The sequence below is a fragment of the Dromiciops gliroides genome, chromosome 1, assembly GCF_019393635.1.
Source record: "Dromiciops gliroides isolate mDroGli1 chromosome 1, mDroGli1.pri, whole genome shotgun sequence".
In the NCBI taxonomy this organism is placed as follows: Eukaryota; Metazoa; Chordata; class Mammalia; order Microbiotheria; family Microbiotheriidae; genus Dromiciops; species Dromiciops gliroides.
Window position 1 is genome coordinate 67,900,570 of NC_057861.1, and position 12,897 is coordinate 67,913,466.

At 46.0% G+C, this 12,897-nt stretch overlaps 1 protein-coding gene across 2 annotated transcripts in view; it reads left to right on the forward strand.

Moving 5' to 3' along the window:
- Nucleotides 1-12,897, forward strand: part of LOC122735097 (long-chain-fatty-acid--CoA ligase ACSBG2-like) — a 61,686-nt gene that overhangs the window by 27,190 nt on the left and 21,599 nt on the right. For both annotated transcript variants that reach the window (XM_043976405.1, XM_043976406.1), the window contains exons 3-6: nt 1,584-1,684; nt 2,976-3,205; nt 7,285-7,373; nt 10,454-10,574. In XM_043976405.1, the coding sequence (XP_043832340.1) occupies nt 1,584-1,684; nt 2,976-3,205; nt 7,285-7,373; nt 10,454-10,574 (541 nt within the window). The remainder of the gene's footprint in view (nt 1-1,583; nt 1,685-2,975; nt 3,206-7,284; nt 7,374-10,453; nt 10,575-12,897) is intronic.

Below are 12,897 nucleotides of genomic sequence, written 5' to 3' on the forward strand. Positions count from 1 at the left end.
TATCTGTGCATGTTACATTTTTATTGAATTTTAAGATTTATTTGCATTTAAATTGCAATACATTATTAATTTTATTTTAATAAAGTATAAACCAAGAAAAAATTACTAGAAAGATGAGGAGGGGCTGGCTTGTGAAGAGCTTTAAACAGGAGTTTATGTCTAATCCTTGAGGTAATAGGGAGCCATTGGGGCTTAAATGAGGAGAGGGCATCCTTTAGGAAAAGTCACGTTAGCAGCTGTGTGGGAGAGACAGAAGGCAGGAAGACCATTAGGATCCTATAGTGCCTGAGTTAGGGTAGTGACTGTGTAAACCAAGCCAAGGAGTTTGATATGAGAGTTGTTAGTGAACTCGAAAAGGACAAGACTTGGCAGCTGATGTGAATGAGAGCGAAGGGCTGAGGATGGCACCAGGGCTGTGAGCTTGGGAGGATGATGGTGTCCCGGACCATTGTAGGGAAATTTGGCAGAGGAAGAGGGGGGTTGGTTGGTTTGTTTTGGTGGGCAAGGGTGGTGGGGGAGGCAAGATTATGGATTCTGTTTTGGATGTGTTGAGTTGGAGAGTCTTCAGGGGCACCCAGGTGAGGCTGTCCAAGAGGAAGTTGGGGATTTTGACCCATGGAGCTTAAGAGAAAGACAAAGGCTGGATATAGAGATCCGAGAACCGTCTGCATAGAGCTAATCATTGAATTCGTGGGAGCTGATGAGATTTCCAGGCCAGAGGCTAAAAGAGAAAAAAGAAGTGGGCCCAAGGTAGAGTTATGGTGGCCACCCACAGTTAGTAACGCCGATGAAGAACCAATAAAGGAAACTGGGAATGAGCTATCAAAAAGGCAGGAGGAGAGACGAGAGAGCGGCGTCATGACACCCAAATGGAGAGGATGAGGTGGTCAGCAGCGTGCAGTGCCTCAGAGAGGGCAAGAAGAATGAGGATGGAACGAGGCTTTTCACATCAGAGCTGACTATGAAGAGGTCTTTGGTCCCTTTGGAGAGAGTGTTTTCAGTTGAATGGGAAGGTTGGAAACCAGATAGATGGCAGAGGGTTTAGAAGACAGGAACTAGAGGCCCTGACTGTGGTGGACTTTCTCAGTAAGTTTACCCCCAAGGGGGAGGAGAGATATAGAATGATTGATAGCTTGGGGGCATGGCAGGACCAAAGGAAGGTGGTTTTTTTTAGAGATGGTGAGACATGGGTGTGTTTGGAGACAGCAGGGAGCAGCCAGTATATAGAGACGGATGTTTAGAGAGAGAGAGAGAGAGTGAATGTAAGCTGGGGGGTGGGGGGGGTGTGCGGTGAGGGGGGTAAGAGGTTCAATCTGATGGAGAAGATGGGAGGGGATGGGATCAGACACTTCCAGAGATGGGTTGGCCTTGGCTAGCAGAAGGAGATTGTGGACAATGTGAAAGCCTCCTGATATGAGGAGGGGAGAAGAGAGAACTCCCCTCTGGTGGCCTCCATTTCTTTGTTGAAGGATGTGTTGAGGTTCCTCAGCTCACAGGGTCTGTGGGAGGTTTGGACGGAGGAGCCAAGGTTGGGAACAGCTGCTGGGGGTCCTGAGTCCTCATTTTCCATGCTTGCCTTTCAGCCCTGTACAGAATGGTCTCCATGTTCCAGAAAAGGGGAAGACCGAGAATCCTGAAGGAGAGAATCCTCAGGCAGAAACTCATCCACCAAATATGGGGGAAGGTAAGGAGGGTAGGCATAACACTGGGAGAACAGGAAGGGGCTTTGAGGCTCCAGCTTTGTTGGTTTGATCCTCCCAGGGATTGAGGGGGATTTCAAGGGCTCTGCTCGAATTTGAGACGCTTATCATCCTGCATATGGTTTAATGGAAGGAGCACTAGGTTTTCAGTCTTCCTGAGTTCCAGTGTGGCCCCAGACTCTTCCAGCTGTGTGACCCATTGGCCTCAGTTTCTCCAGATGAGCTGAAGAAGGCAATGGCAAACCATTTTAATATCTTTTTTTTTTTTTTTTGGTGAGGCAATTGGGGTTAAGTGACTTGCCCAGGGTCACACAGCTAGTAAGTGTCAAGTGTCTGAGGCTGGATTTGAACTCAGGTCCTCCTGAATCCAGGGCCAGTGCTCTGTGCCACCTAGCTGCCCCTTACTCTAATATCTTTGCCAAGAAAATCTCAAATGGGGTCACAAAGAGTCAGACACGACTAAAACAACTGAATGACAGCTCCAGATATGGCCTGACCAAATCAGAGGCCAGTGGGACCGTCTTTGTCATTATCATTCTGAATACTTGACCTCTCTTTTGGTCTGCCATGAAGCATTTATTAAATACCTACTATATTCCAGGTGTTCTGCTAACTTCTGAAGAGACAAAGAAAGACAAAAACGTGGTTCCTGTGCTCAGGGAGCTTGCATTCTAAGACGGGGAGGGACACAAAACCTATATCCAAAATATATGCAGAGGGGCAGCTAGGTGGCACAGTGGATAAAGCACCAGCCCTGGATTCAGGAGGACCTGAGTTCAAATCTGGCCTCAGACACTTGACACTTACTAGCTGTGTGACCCTGGGCAAATCACTTAACCCCAATTGCCTCACACACAAAAAACCCCAAAGAAAAAAAACCCAAAAAACTAAAATACATGTAGAGCAGAAGGAAGGTCGTCTCAGAGGGGACAGCTCCAGCAGCTGGAGATGCTTTTTTAAAAAGCCCTTTCTGATGTCTGTAACATCCACTGCTTTCCTCTGCTCATCCTGGGCCTTTCTGCTCTTGACACCATTTTCCCAGGACCCTGCCCCGATTTTGTTCCTGTCCCATGTGGTCTTCCCTTCCTCTTGACCACTCTTAAGTTCCTTTTAGAAAACGTGGGTTGGATTCGAATCCCGTGCAGCTACCCGGGTGTCTTTAGGCCACTGTCGTATACAGGCCGGACCAGCTGCCCTTTGCCCCTTCCCAGTGGGTGACCCTTTGATTCCATGGGCAAACGGCTCAAGGTGGCTCTCCCCCATTGACCTCCTCAGATAGATGTGCTCTCTGGACCGTGCGGCGGGATGGAGAAGTCCAGCTAAGGATGGAGAAGTTCGGCTTTGGGAGTGAGCTTCCAATGACCGTTCACCAGTTCATGAGGGACTCTGTCATCAAGTATGGGGGGTACATGGCCCTTGGAACGAAAAAGGAGAAGGAGTGGCACATGCTGTCTTACAGAGAGTATTACAACGAGTGCTGGAGGGCTGCCAAGTCTTTTCTCAAGGTGGGCCTTTCTTTCTTTCTTTACATCTTTGTGGGAGTGAGTCAAGGACTGGTCTCCAGGCGGGATGATCCCTTGTCGGGTGGGGTAGCTGCTGAGATCCCTCCCTACTTTGAAGTTCCAAGTTGCCTTAACCTATGGTGTTACTTGCTTCATCTTTGTGTGTGTGTGTGTGGGGGGGGTTGTTTGTTTGTTTGTTTGTTTGTGGGGCAGTGAGGGTTAAGTGACTTGCCCAGGGTCACACAGCTAGTAAGTGTCAAGTATCTGAGGGCAGATTTGAACTCAGGTCCTCCTGAATCCAGGGCCAGTGCTTTATCCACTGCACCACCTAGCTGCCCCCTACTTGCTTCATCTTCTAAAAACAAAATGAAACATCTTAACAATTTTCTACTGTCCCTGGGTGGGTCCAGAGATGGGCTGCACATCTGTCTCCCAAAGAAGATCTCACAGAGTCTCCCGACCTCTGTGGCTGTAGGGTAAGGATATTTTTTTAGCCGCAGAAACCCTGGAAGACAGAAATTGCAAACGATGCAGAGAGAGGATGGGGCTTGCACCCATGGAAGGGGGGCCTGCACTATGCAGTCAGGCAATGATGGCCTCAGTAAAAAGAGGAATAAATCATGTCATCTGCAGTGTCCCCCGTGGGGGCCCTTTAACCTCAAAGGTGTCAGTCGTAGTTCACAAAGCTAGACGTGCCCTCTGAACGGAGCACATGAGACATTGGGGCTGGACATCAGGCCAGAGTGTGCATCTTTTTTACTTTGTTTACAAATCAATGACCCAGGGGGGCAGCTAGGTGGCACAGTGGATAAAGCACTGGCCCTGGATTCAGGAGTACCTGAGTTCATATCCGGCCTCAGACACTTGATACTTACTAGCTGTGTGACCCTGGGCAAGTCACTTAACCCCCATTGCCCCGCCAAAAAAAAAAAAAAAAAGAACAAATCAATGACCCAGGGGCAGCTAGGTGGCACAGTGGATAGAGCACCGGCCCTGGATTCAGAAGGACCTGAGTTCAAATCCGGCCTCAGACACTTAACACTTACTAGCTGGGCAAGTCACTTAACCCCAATTGCCTCACTAAAAAAAAAACAAAACACCCAACAACAACAAAAAACAAAACAAAACAAAACAAAATCAATGACCCTCTGAGGGATGCAGGGCGAGTGTGGTCCTTAGCTCCATTTTAGAGATAGAGAAACTACTTGTGCAAGGCCACCCAGCTTAGTATGGGTCATACCCAGAATTCTTCACTGTATCTGCCTCCCTCTCCAGCTGGGCCTGGAGGCTGGTCTGCAAGATCATCTATCTTATACCATCTACCATGATGGAATGTGAGGAAGGCAGTAGGGGTTTGGCAGTCCTGTTTTACAGGGGAGGCATGTGAAGTCTGACAGAGGCTAAGTAAGTAAGTAGTTTGCTTGGCCAGGCTCACCTGGGTCAGTAATTATCAGAGCTGTGCCATGGAGCTGAGATCTCTCCTGTCTCCCAAGTTCTGCTTCCTCCAAACTCACGGTCTAGTCTCCTGATTTTATAGATCAAGAAATAGAGATGATAGCAAGAAAGAGAACAATAGCTGGTGTTCAGATAGTACTTTACGAGTGTCTCATAAAAACCCATAGAACAGGTAACACAGGTGTTAGGCTTCTCCTTTTATAGCCAAAGAAACCAAGGCTCAGGTGAAGTGCTGTGTATAGAGGTGAAATCAGTGGTGGGACTCGAACCTGAGTCTTCCCCATTACCTTGTGGTGTTGCCTTCTAGAAGTTTGTGACCGTTGGCCTCCAGGGCAGATGAGAATTTTTCCATTACATTTTTCCGACCTCAGGATCCACCAAGAACGCCTTTATTGAACACCTGTTTACCTTGGCTCCCCCGTTCCCATGACGGGATCACCCTTGAAAAATCAGGTTTCCAAAACAAATGAAACACAAAGCAGGCTTTCCCTTCAAGCAAAGAATGATAATCCCGGGGCCCCATGTTAGAGCTTTGGTCTTTGTTACCTGAGCTCTGAGAAGGAGGCATCCCTAGGCCTGGAGACCTCTCAAGCATTAGGGCTGGTGGGTGTTGCCTGGGCCCCCGAAGCTGAGCTTTGACCTGCGGTGCCCGTCACGGGATGGCAAAGTCTCTTTTCCCCTTCTCCTCATCTGTGATGGTTAGAGCGAGACAGGACCTTGACCTCTCATAGCCCAGGCTCCGCTTGGTACAGATGGAAAGCCAGGGCCCACAGAGGGGAGGTGACTTTCCCAAGGTCACAGAGGAAATGAGTGGCAGAACTGGGGTTCTGACTCCACATCTGCCACCCTTTCTGCCACCCCTCACTTTCTCTGGACCCTCCTTCCGGCCCTAAACTCCAAGCCACCGGAAACAGTGGCAGGAGCACCAGTGAATGATTTGGAGAAGACTGAGACTGAGAACAAAGGACATGATTTCTGCTCCCTCGCTCTTCTCCTTCCAAAGCCGAGCCTGCCTAGAGATGGGGCAGAAATGAGGCGGCCACATTGTACTGGAAGAGTGCCCTGGGGGGGTGTTGGGAGACTTGGGTCCAAGTTCTGATTCCGTTGCGAACTTGCAATGTGACCTTTTGCAAGCCTGGGCCTTAGTTGTCATGTCTGTAAAATGAAGGGCTTGGCCTCCTCTTAGGCTGTCCTGTTGTCTTCTGTCCTCGTCAGTGGGCGGTGCACATGGTAAAGCCTCCTGGGCCAGAGGGTTTGGTAGCTGGTGACACCCTGCTTCTCCATGCAGTGTCAGGGGCCATGTCTGCCCAGCAAGGGGAGGGGCTGCCCATGGGGCCTGGTCTAGCACCTTGGGGAAAGAAGTGAGCTGAAAGGCAGAGAGAGTATAGGGGGTCACCATCGAGTCAGGAAGGAAAAAGGGAAGAGAAAATTGTCAGGAAGGTTGTGGGGGGAGAGGAAAAGCTACCTGTGATTCCTGGAGTCTTACTAGCTCACACAAGGCACTCACTCTCTCTAGGTTTCCTCATCCATAAAAAAGAGAATGATTATTCTTGCTTGTTTGTTTGTTTGTTTGTTTTTTGTGGGGCAGTGGGGGTTAAGTGACTTGCCCAGGGTCACACAGCTAGAAAGTGTCAAGTGTCTGAGGCCGGATTTGAACTCAGGTACTCCTGAATCCAAGGCCGGTGCTTAATCCACCGCGCCACCTAGCCACCCCAAGAGGATGATTATTCTTGACAGGCAGTTTGGTGGGTGCAGCGGATACAGCACTAGACCTAGAGTCAGGAAAACCTGAGTTCAAATCTTGCCTCAGATAGAGCAAGTCACTTAATCGTCCTCATTCTCATCTTCCTCATCTATAAAATGAGGATAATAAAAGCCCCTGCCTCTCAGGGTTGTTGTGAGGATCGAATGACATAATATTCATAAAACAGTTTGCAAACCTAACAATACTATATAAATGCTAGTTATTATTACTTAGTATTATTATTACTTACCCTTCAGGGAGAAAAATAGGTGGTGCCAGGCCTGAAGTCAGGAAGACCTGAGTTCAAATCCAGCCTCAAATACTTACTAAACTGCGTGAGCCTGGGCAAGTCACTTCACTCTGTTTGCCTCAGTTTCCTCATCTGTAAAAAGAACCAGAGAAGGAAATGGCAAACTCCCTCCAGTATCTTTGCCAAGAAAACCCCAGATGGGGTCACAAAGAATTAGACATGACTGAAAAACAACTGAACAACAACAAACACCATTCATGGGTGGGGAAGAAAGTATTTTATAAACCTTAAAGCTCCATAGAAATGCTACTTGGGATTTTCTTACTAGCATAAATCAAAAGCAGTTGGAGAATTCAAGGAAAGAGGAGGGTGTGGCAAACATATGACTGTCTACCAAATCCCAGGCCCTTTATCGGTCTCCCCCTGCACAGAGCCCAGTGCCTTGCATTCTGTAGGTGCTTAATAATTAGGTAATGACTAGGGGAGTTCCTGCCTGGCGCCTGCTCAGTCATGCTCCATGTGTCAGCACCGAGGGGTAGAGACGGTGGAGGCAGAGATCTGTAGAGCTCTTGATCTGTTTGACTTCTGAAAATAAAGACTCCATTTAACATCCCCGTGTCTGTCTCTCTCCAGCTGGGCCTTGAGCGTTTCCATGGCGTGGGAATCCTGGGATTTAATTCTGCCGAGTGGCTCATCGCTGACATTGGTGCCATTTTCGCTGGGTAAGGGTCTCCATCCTGGCCGAGTATTGTGGAAACTAGATCTCGTAGGTTTGGTGTCCTAAGCCCTGTCTTAACAGCCGCAGACCAGCTGCGGCTCCATTTGAAAAAGGCAGAATGTGTTGGGGGGTATTAATTTGGGGGTTATTATTAGGCCTGCCCCTTGCTGCCACCTGTTCTTCATCCTGCTTCTCGAGTCTCCTTTTGAAAAGATGGCTTGGCCCTCCCCCAGAAAGCTGCTGCTCCTTTTTGTGGTAGCAAAGAACTAGAAATCGAGGGGATGCCCATCAATTGGGGAGTGGCTGAACAAGCTGGGGTATATGAATGTAATGGAATACTACTGAGCCATAAGAAATGATGAGCAGGTGGATTTCAGAAAAACCTGGAAAGACTTAAGTGGACTGATGCTGAGTGAAGTGAGCAGAACCAGGAGAACATTGTATACTGTAACAGCAACATTGTGTGATGATCAGCTGTGATAGACTTAGCTCTTCTCAGCAATACAGTGATCCAAGACAATTCCAAAGGACTCATGATGGAAAATGTTCTCCACATCCAGAAAAAAGAACTGTGGAATCTGAATGCAGATTGAACCATACTTTTTTTGCTGTTGTTTTTTTTTCTTTTTTGAGGTTTTTCCCTTTTGTTCTGATTCTTCTTTCATAACATGATGAATGTGGAAATAGTTTAAACATGATTATACATATATAATCTATATCAGATTGCTTGTTGGATTCAGGAGGGGAGAAAAAAAATTCAGAACTCAAAATCTTACCAAAATGAATGTTAAAAACTATCTTTCTATATAACTGGAAAAAAGAAAGATTGAAGAAAGGCCCTGCAGAAAGGGCAGAGGTCACTGTTCTAGAGTCCAGACATCCCACCGTAGCCTGGCCTAAAGGCAATTTTAATCAATTTGCTCACTTTAAAAAAAGTGATGTTTAAATTAATGTTAGTATATGGAAGCTTGTGGCATTTTTGTCACTCCCCCAGAAGTCCATCAGATTTTTTTTTTCTTCAGTCTCTTTTGCCTGTTATCACAGGTCGTGTGGACTTCATTCTTCTGACTGCTTTTTTTTTTTTCCACTTTGCATTGTTCTACAAAGGTCTTTTCAAACATATTTTTAGTGTTAGATGGTATCTCATCATATTAACGTACCATGCCTTGTTTAACCATTCCCCTGTTGTTAGACACTGGAGTAATTTCCAGTTTTTTATAGTCACAGAGAATGTGGCTATGAACAATCTTTGAACAGATAGTTCTTTTGGGAGGGAGAGAAGGGAAGCTTGATAATCAAACTTTCAGGTTCTTTTCCCAACAATTAAATTATTGGCATCACAAAGCATGATTATTTTTGTATGTGTTCTATCAGATTGGTCTCCATCCAGATTCCATAAGTAGCTAGACCATAACTTATTCATCTAATGCCTCCCCAGTCATCACACACATACTCACACACCCCTTGCTTCATTTTTATTGCTATTACATATAAAATTGCTATGAATAATCTTGCAGATAGCAAGTACTTTGCAAAAAAAAAAAGTTTTTATTGAAACATTTTATTGTGACACGTGTACACATCTTGAAAAAGTCCCTGAGAACTATTAAGCAAAACAGTCTGAAGAGTAATTGGCATGCAGTCTTACAAGAAGTTAGTTTACTGTTTGTTAAAAGAAACTTGTATGCTTTTGCTATAATTGGTTAGTATCTGTATTGTCTATTTTAAAAATCTCTATTTTACACTGTTATCTTTGATATAAACTTTATATAGTTGTAGTCATTGTGACATTGTGACAACTGTTTCATGTACATTTTGATGTACATTTGATGTACATTTCTTTGAATTTTTCATATTTGTTCCTTATGGTAGCGTAACAATTCCTCATGTTCAGGCATCCTGGTTTGTTCAACCATTCTCTAATCGTTGGGTGCAGGGTAGTGTCAACTTGACTATATTGATAGGGTTTTTTTTTTCTTGTCAATAATCTCTATGGAGTTCATTAATAGGGATCATTGGGCTAGAGGATAAGAACAATCTTGTGTTTTTTCATCTAGAATTTCACCTTGTTTTCCAGAACAGTAGCAACATTTTATAGCTCTACCAGCTGTGAATTACCATGCCTATTTTCCCACAGCCTTGCCAACACTGAATCTTTGCATTTTTGGAAATTTTATAGGTGGGTTGGGTTAATATCTCAAACAGTTTTAACTTTGAATTCTCTATTAGCAAATTTGAGCATTTTAAAAATTGCAATTTAGTGGGTTTGTAGATATAGAGCCAAAAGACCATCTGGTCCATTTTACAGATGGGGAAACTGAGGCTCAGAGAAGAGGTGGAATTTCAATCCAGGTAGTTGGGCAAGTTTTAATACAATTAGTAGTCAGTGTCTCTTCCCATACAACTAGGATTTTTCCCCCTTGGGGGTAAAGTCACTCAAATTCAAGCTAGTATATTTTTTATCATAAAAGTATTTTATTATTTTCTAGTTACATGTAGAGATAATTTTCGACATTTGTTTTTATAAGATTTCTAGTTTCAAATTTTTCTCCCTTCCTCCCCTCCCTTTCCCCTCCCCAAGACAGTAAGCAGTCTGATATAGGTTAGATATGTACAATCACATTAAACGTATTTCTGCATTAGTCATGCTGTGAAAGAAGAATCAGAGCAAAAGGGAAAAACCTCAAAAAAGAAAAACAACAAAAAAGTAGAAACAGTATGGTTCAATCTGCATCTAGATTTCACACTTCTTTTTTTCTGGATTTGGAGAGCATTTTCCATCATGAGTCCTTTGGAACTAAGATAGTATATTTTATGTTGTTTTTTTGTTTTGTTTTGTTTTCTTGTTTTTTGGTGAGGCAATGGGGGTTAAGTGACTTGCCCAGGGTTACACAGCTGGTAAGTATCAAGTGTCTGAGGCCAGATTTGAACTCAGGTCCTCCTGAATCCTGGGCTGATGCTCTATCTATTGTGCCACCTAGCTGCCCCTAAGATAGTATATTTTAAAGATAAATAAACTGTCCTCAGGGTACATGGGAAGAGTGGCTGGGTACCACTAAGGTCCTTTTTGTGTTTTTCCTGCAGGGGATTGGCTGTTGGCATTTATACTACCAATTCTCCTGATGCTTGTGAGTACGTCCTTAACCACTCTCAGACCAACATCTTGGTGGTGGAGAATGAAATCCAGTTAAACAAGATTCTCCAGGTAACCAGAGGCCTCCCTTGCTTCTGATGAGCTCCACCTTTGGGCCTCCCCTGAAAGTCTGGCCTCTCTCAGATGGGAGTAGAGTGTCGGTGGGGCATGGCAAAAAGTCTTCTGGGCTGGCACTCGGGTCCCTGCTTCAGCTGTTTGCTCCGTGTGGCCTGAAGTCATTTCCTATTGATAGTAGTTTTCTGATTCCTTACTGTTAAGCCCTCTTCTCACAGCAACCTCAGAGGGTAGGTGGTGTGAGTATTATGTATCCCCATCTCACAGATGGGAAGACCAAAATGCAGAGATCTCAGGATTCACACAGGACAGAAATTATGAAGTAGCAGAGATCATCGTCTGATGTCCTTGCTGTTCCTTCACATAAGATCCTGGCACCTCAGAGCTGGAAGGTGCTTCTTTCTTCTTCTTCTTCTTTTTTTTTTTTTTTTGGTGAGGCAATTGGGGTTAAGTCACTTTTCCAGGGTCACACAGCTAGTAAGTATCAAGTGTCTGAGGTCAGATTTGAACTTAAGTCCTCCTGAATCCTGGGCTGGTGCTCTATCTACTGCGCCACCTAGCTGCCCCCTGGAAGGGGCTTCAAGGGGCAACTTGCCCAACCTGGACCAGAATGAGAATCCTGTAACATCAGTTAGTGAATCCACTTGCATTTATGAAGGATCTACAAGGTACTAAGAACACACACACACAAAAATGAAACAGTCCTTACCCACGAGGACCTTATGTCAGAAGAGTAAATAGGAGACAGTTTTTTTGTTTGTTTGTTTGGTTTTGGTTTTTTGGTAGGGGAGAGTTGCCTTGAAGCTGGGATATGGGGTGGAGGTGGCAGAGATCAGGAAAGGTCTTATGAGCAAGGAGTCTCATACTCACACTGAGCTTGGAAGGAAGTGAGAGTGTCTAAGAGATCTAGATGGGGAGGAGAGAGAGTCTCCCGGGGAAAGGCATGGCCTCTGCATAGGTACAGAGATGGGAAATGGGGTGACACGTGGGCTGGGTTGTCTGGAGTGCAGCGTATGAAGTGGGGACGGGGGAGGGTGATCTGTCTAACAAAGCTTGAGAGGAAAGCTGGTGCCAGATGGCAGAAGGCTTTAAACACCAGACCGCGGACCTCCCAGAGGCCACACATCCAGTTTTCTACCTAGTTCTCATCTGCTATGATTGGAGGTCCACTTGCCTTCTCTACTTCATTTTGCAGACAGTCCAAATTGTCAGTGTTCTTCCTAAAACCTACCCTGTCTCAGCCCCAAATTGACAAGACAGTAAAGTTCTGATGAATTTAGACGGGGGTGGGATATGGTGGGACCCAGTGCTCCCATGCTCTGGACACTTTGCCTCTGCTTGGTGCAGCCTGATGGTGTCAGATTTGGGGGGCACTGTGCTGCCTAGCTCCCCCCACCCCATACTTGAAGAAGATTCCCCTCTGTAACATCAGCAAGCAGTGGACATCCAGCCTCTGCTTGAAACTACGTCCTAAGACGACCCATGCCATTTTTGGAATCTAGCTTAGTTGTTAGGGAGATTTTCCTTCCGTCAAGCCCACAATTTCCCATCCACTGCAACTAGTTCTGCCCTCCAGGGCCTAGCAGAATGAATCTAGCCCCTCTTCTCCATGACAGCCCTTTAAATAATCGAAGGCAGAAATCACCTCTTCCTTCCTCCCTCTGGGCGGGACGTCATCAGTTCCACCAACCCAATCTTTCTGTGGCCTGTTTCTGGGTCTCTTAACCCTCCTAGTTCCCCTCATCCTCCGTGGATCCCAGATTCTCTGTTTCCTGCAGTGTGACCCCTACCCCAGATGTGCTCTGACCGGGGCAGAGGGCAGGGTTAGTGGGGTGCTGGATTATCATTTTCTTCATTCTGCACCCTGTACCTCTCAGGGCCACCTAAAGTCACACAATTTTGAATAGCTCTGGCCTCTCACTCCTGACTCATTTAGAGGATGTAGTCTGTGATCACACCTGGATCTTTCTGCCGTCACCTCCTGACAGGCCCACCCCCTCCATTCTCTGGCCCTGTAGTGGATTCTCTGAACCCAAGAGTTAGTCTCCATCTCTCCCTAAATTTGACTGTTTGATTTGTCCCGTTGTGTCTAGCCCGCCTCGTTTTGGATCTTGCCCTCTCGTACGGCATGTTAGTAGGAACCTCTCCAAGCTTCTTGTTACCCATGGATTCGATTGGCCCGTCTCTGCTTCACGCCATCTGATGGATAAAAGTTGCTAAAGAACGGGGACTAAAACTGGATCTCTGGAGAATTCCCTTAGGGGCTTTCCTCCACCTTGACCCCCAGCTCTTAATGACCGCACTCTGGGTCTGGTCCCTC